Source organism: Strigops habroptila, chromosome 1 (assembly GCF_004027225.2).
Source record: "Strigops habroptila isolate Jane chromosome 1, bStrHab1.2.pri, whole genome shotgun sequence".
Lineage (NCBI taxonomy): Eukaryota > Metazoa > Chordata > Aves > Psittaciformes > Psittacidae > Strigops > Strigops habroptila.
Window position 1 is genome coordinate 5,308,697 of NC_044277.2, and position 15,535 is coordinate 5,324,231.

The 15,535-nt window shown below is 42.5% G+C and overlaps 1 protein-coding gene across 1 annotated transcript in view; it reads left to right on the forward strand.

The window, feature by feature from the left end:
* Positions 1 to 15,535, forward strand: part of COL22A1 (collagen type XXII alpha 1 chain) — a 226,935-nt gene that overhangs the window by 19,527 nt on the left and 191,873 nt on the right. The window contains exons 2-3 of the mRNA XM_030505667.1: positions 7,301 to 7,465; positions 12,215 to 12,781. Coding sequence (XP_030361527.1) covers positions 7,369 to 7,465; positions 12,215 to 12,781 — 664 coding nt within the window. The 5' untranslated portion in view covers positions 7,301 to 7,368. The remainder of the gene's footprint in view (positions 1 to 7,300; positions 7,466 to 12,214; positions 12,782 to 15,535) is intronic.

Genomic DNA, 15,535 nt, shown 5'->3' on the forward strand with positions numbered 1-15,535 from the left:
TGCAGGGGCGTAATGTGTACTAACATGCTGTGTAAATGGCTTGCAAACGTGACTCAAAGTATATATTTGGGGATATTTCAGGGGTAGGAGAGGATAGCTCCCAAATAAATGATAAGTTAACCGACAATGAGTCGCCTGTTCTGTTCCTAATTCCCTGGTCTGTGCTGAAGAGGTTTAGACTAGTGCTTTCCAAAGGAAAGTAAGTAAAAATCAAGGGGAAAAAGGTGATTTAAACAAAACGCAGCACTGAAAGGCTACTTGACTGTAAAGAAAAATGTATCTAAAAGTGTCAAACTGAAGCATGAGTCTCAAGTTCAAGATATTATTCTTGGTTTTGCCAGCCAGTAAGTAAATCTGGGGAAAGAAGCTGTCAGTATGATCACTACAGGTGCAGGTTCCTGTTTTCCAGACATTGTTTTCCCAAATCATATAAGCAAAGCTTCCCCTTATCAGCTCTCCCAATTCCTTGGACCCCACATACACACTGTGACACTTCCTGTGAGTTTTTTCCCTGAAAAAGGTTAACTAAGATGCTTGTGGAATAGTATTCTGTACAGAACAAGCATTTGAGGTATAGAAATTCTTTTGAAATTCAAGCTCTTTATTAGCTGAATGTGACAGGGTTACCACTTGGCTGGTCAATAAACACATGTGCTCATAGGGTGCAATATGGGTTTTCCTTACAGACTGGTTGATGATGCCAAAGAACTGCTGGATATTTCTCAGACATCATTTGATGTAGCTTGTTTCTAGCTCCCGGTAAGTTATATTGGGAGACCGAGAGACAGCTGCACTCTGTGGCATGCCCTTAAGACTTACTTGAGCCACTGGTCAGGTCTAAAAGGTTTGGAGAAGCTGACAGAAGGGAGATTTAGATTAGGTATTAGGAAGAAGTTCTTCCCTGTGAGGGTGGTGAGGCCCTGGTACAGAGTGCCCAGAGAAGCTGTGGCTGCCTCATCCCTGGCAGTGTTCAAGGCCAGGCTGGACAGGGCTTGGAGCAGCCTGCTCTAGAGGAAGGTATCCCTGCCCATGGCAGGGGATTGGAACTGGATCAGTGTCCTGGGTTCCATGAATCTATGATCACTTTGTGGCATCTGTTCCCCTGGGCACAGCAGCTGGAGCACTGCAGAACAGAGATCCGTGTCTTGTCCCATCAGGGAGCTGGCATGTAGACACAGTACACAACTGGTCCCAACATGTGAGTGCAGCCTACATATAGGAGCAGAAAATTTCATTTGGGAATGATGATGTGGATTTGATAGTACCTTAACCACAAGATTTGGGAGATTCTATCACAGAAATTTATCGCAGGTTAGTTTTGGGGCTCTCTTAGCCAATCAGTAGAAAGATTTCTAAGCTTGAAATACGAGAGTACAATTTAAATCTGGAGTTACCTCCTCTGGACAAATCACTGAAAAGTTATACTTGGAAGTATTGCATCAAGGTTTCAGCCTGCAGACACTGCATGGCTGCAGCAGGCAAAAATACATTGCAAAGTCCTTGTCTAGCACTTGGAGTATTTTAGAACTGCAGTGATTTGGCAGGCTACCAGTAAGAGTTTGTTTTAAAGCATCTAGATGCATTTGCAAAGGGGTCAATTTGAGGGGTGCATGATCCAAGCATAGGTTAAAGAGTCAGGAGTGGCTGAATTCTAATTCTGACCTTCTCTCAGGTTTCCTTGTGTGTGCATGTACAGCATCACAGAGGTTAAAAGAACATTTCTAAGGCTGCAAAGTGGAGCACAGACAAATTAGGAAATGCCTGTACTGTGTTAATCCAATCCCTCTTGGAGGATTTATTCTGCTTTATTGTTCTACTCCTCTGTATTATATTTCTTTCCTCATTCAATTCTTGTCTCGTTCTGTCTCCTGGACAGGGACCTGTCACTTTGGAAACAACTATTTATTGTATTTCCCCTCCCAGTTTTTCAGTATGGACTTTATTTCTTACACAATCAAACTTATTTCCAATTGCAGCAATCATAATCATTCCTGGGCCCTGGTAATTCCAGCACCAAGTACTTCAGGGTAGTATAAGAGTTTAGCTAAGGCAAACAAATTGATAGGTTTGAATGGTCTGCTGAGGTTTCCCACCACCCTATTTTATCTCCTATAAAGCTGACAGATTGCTTTGGCTGGCATTCATGCTAACCATCTCTCTGCTCTGATCGTTCTTTCATGGATTGGGGTAGAAGTTGAGGTGTGATATCGCAAAAGAGAAGAAATTCTCAGCTGCTGCAGCCTCACCAGCACTTTAGAGCAGATGTTGGTGAGCTGCTCTCTAAATAGGGTGCATGAATGTCCCCATCCAACATACTGTGGAGCTGCTGATGGTCTGCTCCTTGATTTCAGCACACTTTGGATCAGTTCTAATTGAACGAAGTACCTCAGGAACAACTCTGGTGTTAGCAGAGAATTTTCTGCTCCATCATTCACGTAGGTTTTTAAATAAGGCCCATTAAAATCAATGGCCCTTTTTTCATTAACTACAGCTGGCTTTGGATCAGCCCCAGGAAGATTCATGTCTTCCAGAAATGCCATTGGATGATTTCTTTAAAAAGCACTGAACAAAGATATATACAAACTCATGGGCAGATCAAGGGGAAGAAAGTCCCATCTCTCTTTTATATGGTTGGCTTCCTGCTCATATCAGCATTAATTTAGATAATTAAATTGCTTAGTTCAATAGTTGGAAGAGGCATGATCAAGCTACTTTACTAACATGCCAGATGTATTGGTGTCGAGGGTTTTGGTTTTCTTCTTTTTATGTGTGTGAAAAGCTGTATAATCGGACATTGTCTTTCTTCCCTGCCCCCCCCCCAAGCTAACCTCTTCTTGAGAGGAGCATACCAAAGACATTTAATATCACATTATGAATGACACCATAGTTCCAGCATTTATATGGCATACAGTGATGTTCAGTGGCAGCAGATGAATGGAGGAAATTAAGCACAATAATAGCATCAGTTCCCCTTGAATTTAACCGTAAGATGAACAATTCAGTGGTATAATTTAACAATACATAAGTAAAAGCTCAGATATGTTAAAGAGCAAACTAAAGTCCATAACTGGGCAGGCTTTTTGCATTCAGCCTTGAACCACTTTGCACTGTCCCTGTAGGGACTTTGAACTTTTGCTCGCATGAGGTAGAAGCAGTTTCATTAAATCACGCTCCAGAAATGCCCGTATTACCCTTGACTCCAGTTTTGTTTTGTTTGGTTTTATTAATATTTGTGGATGAATCCCTCCTCTGAAGAATGAGATAGATCACAGAAAGCATTCTGTATTTTTCCACCTCTGACTCACGTGGTTTTTGTTGTTGGTGACATTTCTCAAACCAGGACAGAAAAGCAATCTCTGGAGAGGATGAAACAGGGACCATCCAGTGCTTGTGCTTAAATGCCTTGTCCTATAAATGCCATGAAGTTTTCTTCTCTGTCACATTCTTTGTATCTGCCCCTTCTTTTCCCTTTATATTTCAAGATGTCATTTTAGTTTTGCTTCTATTCTTTCATACAAGTTTTTCCTCCTTGCCTCCTGAATTACAGTGATGTGACAGCATTATCTGAGAAGCAAGGTTAGAACAAAGTCACTGCATGTCCCTTCAGGATCAGGCTCTGGCAGGACAATGATACAGCAGGATGGAAAACACCATCATCTTATTTGCAACAGACGGGTTTGGTTTTCTAAAGAGATTGATGTCAGGATACCCTTTGGCTTTGGTTAGGTCAGGAATAAACCCCATTATAAGTGCATCTGAGCTATGTGGTTCCTTTCTGGACATGTATGTGATACTTTGGAAGGCTGAACCTTAGCTATGTTCCCAGCCTTAAGGGATAAAAGTCGAGAAGACAAAGCAGCATCCCTTAAAAGTGCAAAGGAAGCCTGATCGATAGTGAGCAAAGTATTAGAGTACTTTTGAGATGAGAAGACTCAGTTTTCCTTCAACTCTTTTTCTTTTTAATGCTGCTTGTATAAGCAGTCATTTCCCAAAGCATTTACTTACTGTTTCAAAGCAGAGAGGCCTTACCATGAATGCTCGCTAATCTAAAACTCTATACCAGCTGCCCTGAAAAAGCCACACTGAAGCTGAAGGTTATATAGAGCTTGTGTCTATCTTCTGCATATTGTTTGCTCAGCTGTGAGTCAGTATGAATAGCTTAGTACTGTGCCTGTATTTTAAGTGTAGAGAGCTCACTTCAACATTTACCAGCACGTTTCTCAGCCTGGATGCCATTCCCACGTCATGTTTGCATGTAGCCAGAATTATTCACCTCTTTTTTTCCCATTAAGCTATTAAAAACGGGGCCTCAGACACAGAGTCCACAGTTTGGTAATAAACTCAGACATGATAGGATTTGTCAGTTCTTTTTGCAGTATCACTTAACACATCTAAATGTGCCACAAGGGAAACCCAAAGTGATGTTTGTGAGATAAAAGGGAAAAAGGAGGTATTTTTGAAGGATGTACATTCACTTACGCCACTTTGAAGAAAATTATTCCCACATGAGTGGCTGAACTAAAAATAACGGTAATAAAAAATCCACACTGGCCATTTGGAAATAGGGTCAACTAAACAGAAGTTCTTATTCTTGGATCACTCTGAAGCCTAAACTGTCCCACTTCTGGCTCCTTTTCGACCCTTTCTTCTGGAAGGGGATATGTTGATCAGCTGCTGTAATCTCAAACTGGGCTCAGTCTCACAGTGACAGACTGAGGTGGGAAGGAAACCAGTGTGGAAAACCCATCACTAAAAATGCTTTATCTCCAACCATTCTTCTAATACCCCTGAAGACTTCCTTGACATGGTACGAGACCTGTTGATGTGAATGGGGCAATTTTCTTTCACTGATATATCCGTACATAAAGTAGCTGCAACTTAAGAGACTTGGTTCAACTTTTCATGGTATAGATAAAATAATGTATTTTGGCCTGAATGCAAGAATAATATTGAATCACAAATGTGTATGAAAGCCACCACAGGTTATAAATATAGATTTTAAGCAGATGTTCTGATTTGATTTGGGTTTTTTTCCCCACTATTTTTAGCCTGAATGACTGTTCTGAGATACCTTTCAGTATTCACAGTGCAGAATTGAGCTCTGGAAGTGTTTTGGCACGGAGCAGAGAGGAACAACACCTTAGAGACGCAGCTTTCAGAGCTGGCCATCGAGGTAGCACTTCTGCTGGGACAGAAGTCACACATGTACCAAGTGATCCACATTCGTTGAGCTCCTTGTCACACTACATCCTCTGTCTGTTGATCCAGCATCCGTCTGTCCATCCACCGTCCTTCTGACTGACACTGGCTGCTGCTCTGCCTCTTTTGTCCTGGCCTCATGTGGATTAGCAGCTGGCAGACTGTTTTAATACTGTATTTATAAAGCTCCACAGTGATGCAAGCCCAGGCACAGAGAAAGGCTGTTTTGAGCTCCCAGCTCTGGAGTGCCGCATGGCAAATCTGGTTTCCCATCTCTCACTGCCACCACTAACCTGCTCCCACATCCCCAGCTCCAGAAAACAATGCTTCCTAAAAGATACACGGGAGGAAAAACCTGAGGCTGAAGGTCCCATAGTTATTTTAAGCAATACTCGTCCTGCTCCTGCTGCAGGCGGCTGCCTGGTCGGTATTTCAGTAATGTACTTGTTTAAAAGGAAATACTAACTACTGCAGGGCACGGTGATATTTTCATGCCCTTTTTACCCTGCAACCTTTTCCAGCTCGCTCAAATCTCAGCACTTCGCTGTCTCGTAGGGACACCCTCCGGCTGAGGTGTAAACTGCAGCACCTTTGGAGTTGGGGATGATACCTGAATGAGCATGACTTTTCTTCTTCTTTAAAATATTCCTTCTCGCATTTATGTTCCACTGCTGGCAGATCGTTCCAAATCTCATTTGAAGGGAGCAGGGTTTATTAGATATATTCCTTTTCTCTTTGTCTGCATATGATATGGACTTTTGAAAAATAGGAGCCTGTATTTTGTCCTGGGAATAAGGATTTGCAGCTCATCTCGACAACTACATAAGATTTCTTCCTTTTTATTTCCGAAACCAGCATGACACACATTTTATTTCTGAGATACATGGTAGAAATAGGCCCAGCATTTGACTGATCAAGACTGGTTTTGAACAAATGCTGACACCACTGCTCTTTTTGTCTGTGATTCCCACAGAACCCTATTGCTTTGAACAGAAATATCCTAGAATGTGTAATCAGCAATGATCTACAATGTACAGTTTCCCTTCATGCCTCTTTTACCCAGCTGCCAACAGTTACAAACTGATGTGCATGTTAAAAGACAGAGGAAACAGAAATTCCCTTAAAAATGGATGAAGAAATCTGTGTGTTTGAGAGGAAAGGACAGATTCAGGAACTGGGAGAAAGTTTTCTAAAATGATTCCTTGGGCAGTAAGAGCTACAGATTGGAAACTGTTTTCTTCTGTGTGTGCGTACACAGTAGATAGATAGAACTGCAATGATTATATGATGAGGGTTGGAACTAGATGATCTTAAGGTCCTTTCCAACCCTAACTATTCTATGATTCTATGATCTAATAAAAAATAGTGAAACAACAGCAATAAGTAAATAATAAAATTATTATTAAAGAAGTTGATCTAGTGTTAGAAACGTAGTTAAACTTTTATGAGCCCAGCCATTTTGCCTGCCTTGTTGCACCACCGCTGGCTTCAGTCAAGGTAAAGTCAAACCAATGACCTTAAACTGAGGATCATCCACCTGAGCTTTTGCACTTCTTTAAACTAAATAGGTGAAAGATGTGTTTTGAAGCTGCTGAGTTTACTTCTATAAAAAAGGACTGATGGCAACAAATATGTATATGAAAAGAGCTGTGTATTTTTAGCAGCAGTAATTTTGGAGGCTTTGGGACTGAAAGCAACTATGGGTGAAGTAGCAACCGGTTGTGTGTGATTTACAGTGGTTTGTATCTCTGCTCTGTGTTGTGTATCTCCTAATGATGAATGTGTGGGAGGGCCAGGTCAAGAATAGTTTCCACTCCAGTGCGTTGATTGTGTAGTTGGCAGTGGGCTCAATTAAAGTATAATAATCTGGTAATCTCCCTCCTGTTTCCTTTCAGGCTGCTGCACACTGAATAGAGCCAGTGAAAGGGAATAGCTTTTGGAAAGTAGGTGAACTCCCGCCTCTTTGTCTAAGCAGTTTGTGTCTAGTTAAGTAAAATGACAGGCAGAAGAGACAACTCTCCAAAACGTTGATCCATGACTTGTACCATGACTGCTGTTTGCGTTTCTGCGAGATAACATTTGCTTTTTATTCCCTTTCTAGGCTACGGATTGGATTTCTAACAAGCTTCTCACCACGGAGAAAAGACAAGCTGATGCAAGAAAGGAGATATGGAGATGTCCATGATGGGAAGATGCTGTGTGCCCCATCTCCTGCTTCTTCTCGCATTCATGTTCAACGGAGAGCGAATTGTGGCACAAAGAGCAGGTATGTGCTGTTTGGCTTACTGCTCATGCTAAGTAGCTGCTGGGCCTTTTGCAAGGTTGAGAAGCTATTATTGGCAGGAGGAAAACAATAAAAAAAAACCCCAAACAAGACATTTACTGCTGAAAAGACATAAAAGAAACCTTAGGAATGGAGATAGCTTGTGGATCAAGGTTATGATTTATGTAGGGTCTCTTGTTCTGCCACAGGCTTAGAACGGTTAGCTAAGCTACCCACAGCAAAGGGAGCAGCACACAGGTTACTCTGGATACCCTTCATCTACCCCACAATAGTATGGAGATCACTTCTTCAATTGCTTTCAGTGGGTGACACATTAGACCTGGCGAATCATCTATTTGGCTGGGACTTTCCAAGTGAGCTAAATAAGGCCAGGGCACTGTTCATACCCTCCCTTGGTTCATATGTTGGTACATAGTGATAGGATAAGAGGTAATGGCTTAAACTGAAAGAGGATAGATTTAGATTAGATATTAGGAAGAAATGCTTCACTATGAAGGTGGCGAGACACTGACACAGGCTGTCCAGAGAAGCTGTGGCTCTCCAAATCCTGGCAAGTGTTCAAGGCCAGGTTGGAGCAACCTTCTCTAGTGGAAGGTGTCCCTGCTCATCTCAATGAGGTTGGAATGAGGTAATCTTTAAGGTCCCTTCCAACCCAACCCATTCTGTGATTCTATGATAATGTCTAGTTGCTAGCATGGTCCCTGGCATGGCTTTTGGCCTGTGCTGGTGAGCACTCTCCCCAAAATGCCACTGAATGCATTAGAGGATGATGCAGCTGAAGGACTGTTCCTATCAGCAATCTTGGCAAGGACACACTGGTTTTTCGTGAGTAGTTAGAAGAGTTATCTGGCTGTGAATGATGCTGCATCTCAGGAAAAGGAAATTGTTGTAGACCCACACAATTTACTGGTGTAAAAAGCCCAAACGTACTTTGAAATCGAAGTTTTCAGTCCCTTTTTCTGGGAAAGATGTTCTTTTATAAGCTTGGGTAATTTATAAAAAAGAAAAGGCTTTTTTAGACCTTTTCTCACTCTAAGGAACAGCTACTTTATGATCTATATAAGGCTTTTTGGAGGAAGCTGAACAGGAGTAAGTACTTGGTAATAAACCAAAGTGAAATCCCATCTTTTTTCCTACCTGTGGATCAGTCATAGGAAATTATGGTGGTACCATTTACATGTTCATTCTGCGATTACTTTAAATATTTTTTGGCTTATGGCTTTTTTGTGAAATATTTTTAATAGCAATATTGCAAAACAATTGACTCAGTGTCCGAGTGGATGAACACAGCTCCTGGAATTATACTTCCAGAGAGTATTCCTGTAATTACAAAAATGAAAGTTCACTTTCTATGAATTATCTCCCACGTTCCCTTAACAGGAACTGTTTCTGCCAGTAAACAATACTATTATAGCATTCTTGGAAAACAATCAATTCTGTCCAGCAGTGGACATTACTGTGCTGAAAATGCAGATTAATATTTACTAAAAGCTTTTCTGCAGCATTTCATCTCACTGCCTTCAGGTCTGTAAGCAAAGAATCACTGACTCTAAGAAAATGATTCTGAATGACCATCTTTTTCTTCCCTGTAATACTGCCTGAAATGGGCATAATTTTTAAACCTTCACCCCCCTTCCTTGTTCTAAGGCTCATCACCCCTGAACTCAGACAGGATTCGTTCTGCCTGTTCTGTTCCTTTTTATATTGCAATCATCTCACCTGCTGAGAGTTGTTAAAATGAGCAACAGGAAGATCTGTACCTTGCGGGTTTTATACTCAAACCTGTATGTTCTTCAGTTAGTCTTAATCTTCTGTCTGCAAGAATCTTAATATTCTTGCAGACAGAATAGGTTAATATAATAATGAACTGGGGGGGGGGGGGTGCAAGTGGAGGTTTCTTGCTTATCTTTTACTGTTCTATATTCTATTTGTATCCTGTTTTATATTCTGCCAAAATCAAACAGAACTATACTTTTCTTCCTTCTTTCTTCTTTCACCTTTCTTCTTCCTTTCTTCTTTCGTATTCTTTCTTCATCTTTCCTATTTTCTTTCGTATTCTTTCTTCATCTTTATTCTTTTTTCATTTTTCTTTTTTCTTCTTTATTATTATTATTGTAATAATAATAATATTTCAATTATTAATCTGTTCTTATCTCAACCCAAGAGTTTTCTCATTTTTAGCCTTATAGTTCTCTTCCCCAAATTGTCACCAATGTGATCCCCATATGCTTAGGTTGTTCCCATAGACACTGAAGGACCAGCAGCACCTGGGATGTACTCTGCTACAGAAGTTAACACAGCAACAGATGATGTTCATTTTTCATCATCACCCTCAACATGCAGAGTGTATATTCCACCACTCTCACAGCCATCACGCAACGCCATGAGCAGTGACCTATAGTGTTACGATGCTAACCTATAATGCTTTTACTCTTATCTGGAGGCAAATCATCTTCATGTAGCTGAGCTACTCACACTCTTTTCCAGTGCAGGGGGTTGTTCTGGGGTTCCTGTCCTCTTCAGGGCAGGTGCACAGCCTCAGCATGATCAAAAGCACCAGTGCTGATTCATGAATCCTCAGGTCAGATTTGGTCAGGCTCTTACCAGTCACAGCCTGTCCCACCACTTCCAGCCAGGGAACAGGGAAGGCTGGGGAATGGCAGCCAGGCTCAGCTGACAAGCCAAATTCCCAGACAAGCTCATAGTGATGAAGCAGGTCCCAGATCAAGCCAGGAACACGAGTCAGGGTCCAGATCAGGTCCAAGGACAGCATCCAGGGTCAGTTCTGCTCCAGGCAAACCCACAGATGTGGGGCAGGTCTGAGGTGGAGCCAGGAAGTCAGTCCATGCTTCTGTACTTCTGTAAAAGCATCTTAAAGGTGGAGACAGGTCTTTCTTGAATACTTCCAGCAGAGCTTTCTGAGAAGCTCACCCAAGGCCAGGGAGATAAACCCTGGAGAAAGGGTTAACTCTCAGGGCCATCAGGAAAGGATTTCCAGCTTTCACAGTGAATCTTCCAAGCATCTCCACTTACCATGCTTTGGTTCATATCATGGAGTAGCCCTGGCTTGATTTCTGATGAAAATGCAGTGGAAGATGCACTTCATTATTAATGGGTCTCAGCCACTGATGGACATTTAATTGTTGGGACCTGGCTGGAACTAGTCTGATGTGAGTGAAAACATGCAAACTGTACAATGGGAATGTCACTTTTTAGTGTATGAGGAGCTAAACAATCCTCGGTGGGTATATGCTGAAGTTATATATTCTCACAAATGCTCTGACCAATGGAGGTAGGTTGGTCAGTCCAGGTCAGAGCCCAGAGGACGTTATTAACATGGTTGTGGTGGGAAAAACTGGGAGAATCAGGGTTCTGCAATGAAATAGAAATGAACAGAACAGATCTACTCTCAGTGGGTGTGGGTAGATGTGGACTACCAGCTAAGGTCCTGGTAAAGCAGTAGGATTTAAAAGCAATTGCCAAGAGTTTAGGGGCCAGATAGAACATCTCCAGTTCAGTTGAACATAGAAAAGCCCTGAGAGAGATAAAGTGACACAGGCACTGGTATGGATTATCTCTCTGTCTTGTATCATGTTATATGTGCTTTGGTCTCCACATAATTGGTCAAATTATCAAACTGCTTTTCAAAGAAGTGGTTGAACTTTGTGAGACAACATGAGACATGTACTACTGGAGAAACAATGGTTGGTGCTTGTGACCATAGAGAAATTGACTTTGTAGAGCAACTTTTTTAAGCTTGAAACTCATAATTTGTTAGGCATTATGGTCTATAATAGTGAATTCAAGAAACAAATACATATATATGCATTTTGTCCGGTTGGGGCATTATATTGATAAATCTTTGATGTGAGACGTGGGACATTTATCAATCTACTGCCTCCTGGCTTGCATGTATTCAGAAGCAGCTAGAAAGTAGTAAATCTCCTGGGAGATCTACTTTCTTGGCAAGAAGCTGACAAATATATGACCAGTCTGACTTCATAGGGCAAGCAAGCTGCAATTAGGACAGATTTGCCTTTTGGATTACACAGGCCTCAGATTACAAATATCACGGCTGGAGACAGAACAGTGGTTGTGGGGAAAAGTGAACTTTTCCCTTACAAAGCAACTGTCCTTTGTTGTCAAGGAAGCCATCCCAGTATTCAGTGAGTCATCTTTTAGTCAACAGTCAACGGCAGAGAGCCTCAAAATCAAAATAATCTTGTTATAAACTCGCTTCACCAACATATCATGCTGAGCAAAATAACTGCTTCTACCTAGGCATAAATAAATCATCATGTTAATGGAAGAGGAAGCATGAGAGCTTTGCTGCTTAAGGTCATGATTGACATAGGCAAGGTCAGGGCAGATCTCTTCATCTGCCATCAGAGCATGGCCTGAAAAAAGGCACTGCAATGAAGTTTGAGAAAAGTAGCTTCATATGCATGCAGATGGTGTAAGTGAAAGGCTGAGCGGAGACAGTTAGTAGTGCAAGAGGGGAAAGGGTTTGCATTTCAAAGTGAAGTGTGTGCTCATCTGTAGATGTCCTGAAACAGATGAGGTGAATCACAAGGAAGAAATGCCGAGAATCTGCGCTTCCTCTGCAGGATAGGGAGAACGTTTGCTACCTCCTCTAAATTGCTCACTAGGGAGCAATGCCTAGGGGTTATTTGATATGCCTGATGCTCTTCTTTCATCCTCTCTCAGTGATGTTTTCTGCCGGTCCTGCAGGTTGCAAGAACGTTCACTATGACCTCGTCTTCATCTTGGATGCCTCCTCCAGCGTTGGAAAAGAGAATTTTGAGAAGGTTCGGCAGTGGGTGTCTAATTTGGTGGAAACTTTTGAGATCGGCCCAGACAAAACCCGTGTCGGTGTGGTGCGATACAGCGATCGTCCGACCACAGAGTTTGACCTGGGGAAGTATAGAACCCGTGAGGAAATCAAAGAGGCTGCACGAAACATTAAGTATTATGGGGGTAATACCAACACTGGAGATGCTCTGAGGTACATCAACACCTACAGCTTTTCCAAAGAAGCTGGTGGGAGACTTAGTGATCGAACAGTTAAAAAAGTGGCCATCCTTTTGACCGATGGAAGGAGCCAGGATCATGTCTTGGATCCCGCCACTGCAGCACATCAGGCTGGGATTAGAATCTTTGTTGTGGGTGTTGGCGAAGCCTTAAAAGAGGAACTCGACGAGATTGCTTCAGAACCCAAGTCTGCTCACGTTTTTCATGTTTCTGATTACAACGCCATCGATAAAATCCGGGAAAAGCTGAGAAGACGTCTCTGTGAAAGTAAGTAGAGCTCCGAGTTCTTCTGCACAGTTAGAATTGCAATAGGTTCTGCTAGCACATGAAAAGCTATGATTGTTTTCTTTCATGGGTTTAAACTTAAGCAGGGGAAGTTCAGGTCAGATATAAGGAAGAAGTTCTTTACTGTGAGGGTGGTGAGGCACTGGAACAGGTTGCCCAAGGAAGTTGTGAATGCTACATCCATGGCAGTGTTCAAGGCCAGGTTGGACAGAGCCTTGGGTGACATGGTCTAGTGTGAAGTGTCCCTGCCCATGGCAGAGGATTGGAACTAGATGATGTTAAGGTCCTTTCCAACCCTAACTATTCTATGATTCATGCTTATAATTCTATGCTGAAAAATCTTTATTTTAGTGTCTTCCACTCTGTTCTGCTATGTAAGGAACCATTTTACTACCTGGAGCGTGATGAAGTGATCACTTCTGGGTTCTTCTGTCAAAGTCAGTATTAACTGTAGGTTAACTATAGCCTATACTATATGTTAACTATAGATCAGCTTCTAGAAGTGAACTAGAGAGCAAAGTGTGACTTCCCTTTTGGTTCTGATGCAGTTCAATTACTTTATAATATTTGGGACTACTGAATAAGAAAGGTGAAATCTTTTTTATACCCAGATTTTGGTTTGTTTTGTATAGGAACTGGTTTTTCCCCCCTTATGTTCTGGCATTGTACTGTGAAAAGAATGTTCTGGATGCTGCTGAGAATGATCCTTTAGGAAGCAAAAGGATACTTGTGTTTTTCTGCCTTTCATCATCCCAACCCTACTGATACCTGGTGTTCCCTAGTGCTCTGGCTATTACCCATATAAACTATGGTGATATTTTGAATGACTTTTAATGGAGAACAATATGTGAAATCCACACTGAAGAAATGAACTTTGAATTTCCCAGTCCCTTGGTGAAGAGGACTGTGGTGGCATTATGGCTGGTATCTCCCAGCACTTTAATGGGAACAACAATCACATAGCCATTTCTCCTTCCACCACTGATTAACTACTCTCTCCTTCTTAGTGACTATATAAAAGCTACTTGATTTTACTGCTTTTTGTAGTATGTGTTGTGGTTACTGTGAGTTATTTGGGTGAACATCACGAGACACCACTCTGGTTCCTAGGTCTGAACTTGAAAGACAATGGCTGCTCCCTGTGAGATGCTGTAATACACAGCAGTGTCACAGTGACCAGATCTGTGTGTTGTCAAGTTGTGTCACTGTGAGGTGGCAATAAGTTGCCTGGAAAAAAGCAGGCCTTGTAGCTGGTTTTGTGAAGCTCTTTTATTGCTCTCTGCAACCTCCATTTGCAAGAAAATAAGTATTAACATAATGTTCTGAGCTTATGTGGTTCTGGGCAACCTGATCTAGTTGATGATGTCCCTGCTCATTGCAGGGGGGTTGGACTAGATGACCTTTGAAGGTCCCTTCCAACCCAAAATGTTCTATGATTCTATGTATGCTTCTTGAAGAGTGACTACAACAAGTAGGCATGGGGTCTTGCACCTGGGGAGGAAGAAGCCCATGTACGAGTACAGGTTGGGGGCTGACCAACTAGAGAGCAGTTCAGCTGGGAAGGACTTGGGAGTATTGGTAGATGGCAAGTTGACCATGAGCCGGCAGTGTGCCCTTGGGACCAGGAGGGACAGGAGTATCCTGAGGCGCAATACAAGGAGTGTGGTCAGAAACCCTTCAGGAGCAGACTGCTCCAGTGTGGGTCCCTTCCATGGGGTGCATCCTTCAGGAACAGACTGCTCCATTGTGAGTCCCTTCCATGGGGTGCATCCTTCAGGAACAGACTGCTCCAGTGTGGGTATCCTGCAGGTTCACAAGTTGTGCAGCAAACCTGCTCCAGTGCAGGCTCCTCTCTCCATGGGGCCACAGGTCCTGCCAGGAGCCTGCTCCAGCGTGGACTTCCCATGGGGTCACACACTCTCACTCATCTCCCTGGCTGCAGTCACGCAGCAGGTTTTTTTCCTCTTCTTACATCTGTTATCCCAGACGCACTACCATCATTACCAATGGGCTCGGCGTTGGCCAGTGCTGAGTCCACCCTGGAGCTGGCTGGAATTGGCTCTGTCAGACAAGGGGCTTCTGGCAGCTTCTCACAGAAGCCACTCCTGTATCCCCTCTGTTACCAAATCCTTGCCATTCAAATACAAGGCTGCTAAATGGATTGGTTTCAGTGTAAGGACAAAGGGAATCAGACAGACATCAAGGAACATTAATAAAAAATGAAGAAGAGAGGAAGGAATTAGCTGAACAAACAGCAAGTGAATAATGTGCGCATATAGAGATCACACTTAGGCAGAAATGCAAGGACATTAACAGTGACAAGGGGAATTGAGTATCTAGGTACATGGGGCACAGTGCATGCAGGTGGATTTGAGAAGTGGATGCAGGGCAGAAAGAGGAATTATCAACTAAGGCAGCAAACACTGGTGCAATGGACTGATTTCCACAGCAAGAGCAGTTACAGAAGGCAGGTCTGCTGTAGCTATTCCTGGGTGACATTTGTCTGATCCAAGGACTCTGATGATACGGTCTAACATCCCAAGATCCTTCATTCTAACCTGTATGGGGGTCGTCTTCTTCTCAGTGTCTGGCCTCAATCCCTCTTGCTGCAATTCGAGCCCAGTTTTGTTCTGTTTTCACTGGATATCAAAAATAGTTTATTCTGTTCCTCTTTACCTCAGTCTTTTCTACTTGGAAAGCAATTACATATCTTCCCTAAGTTTTTTCTTCCTAGAT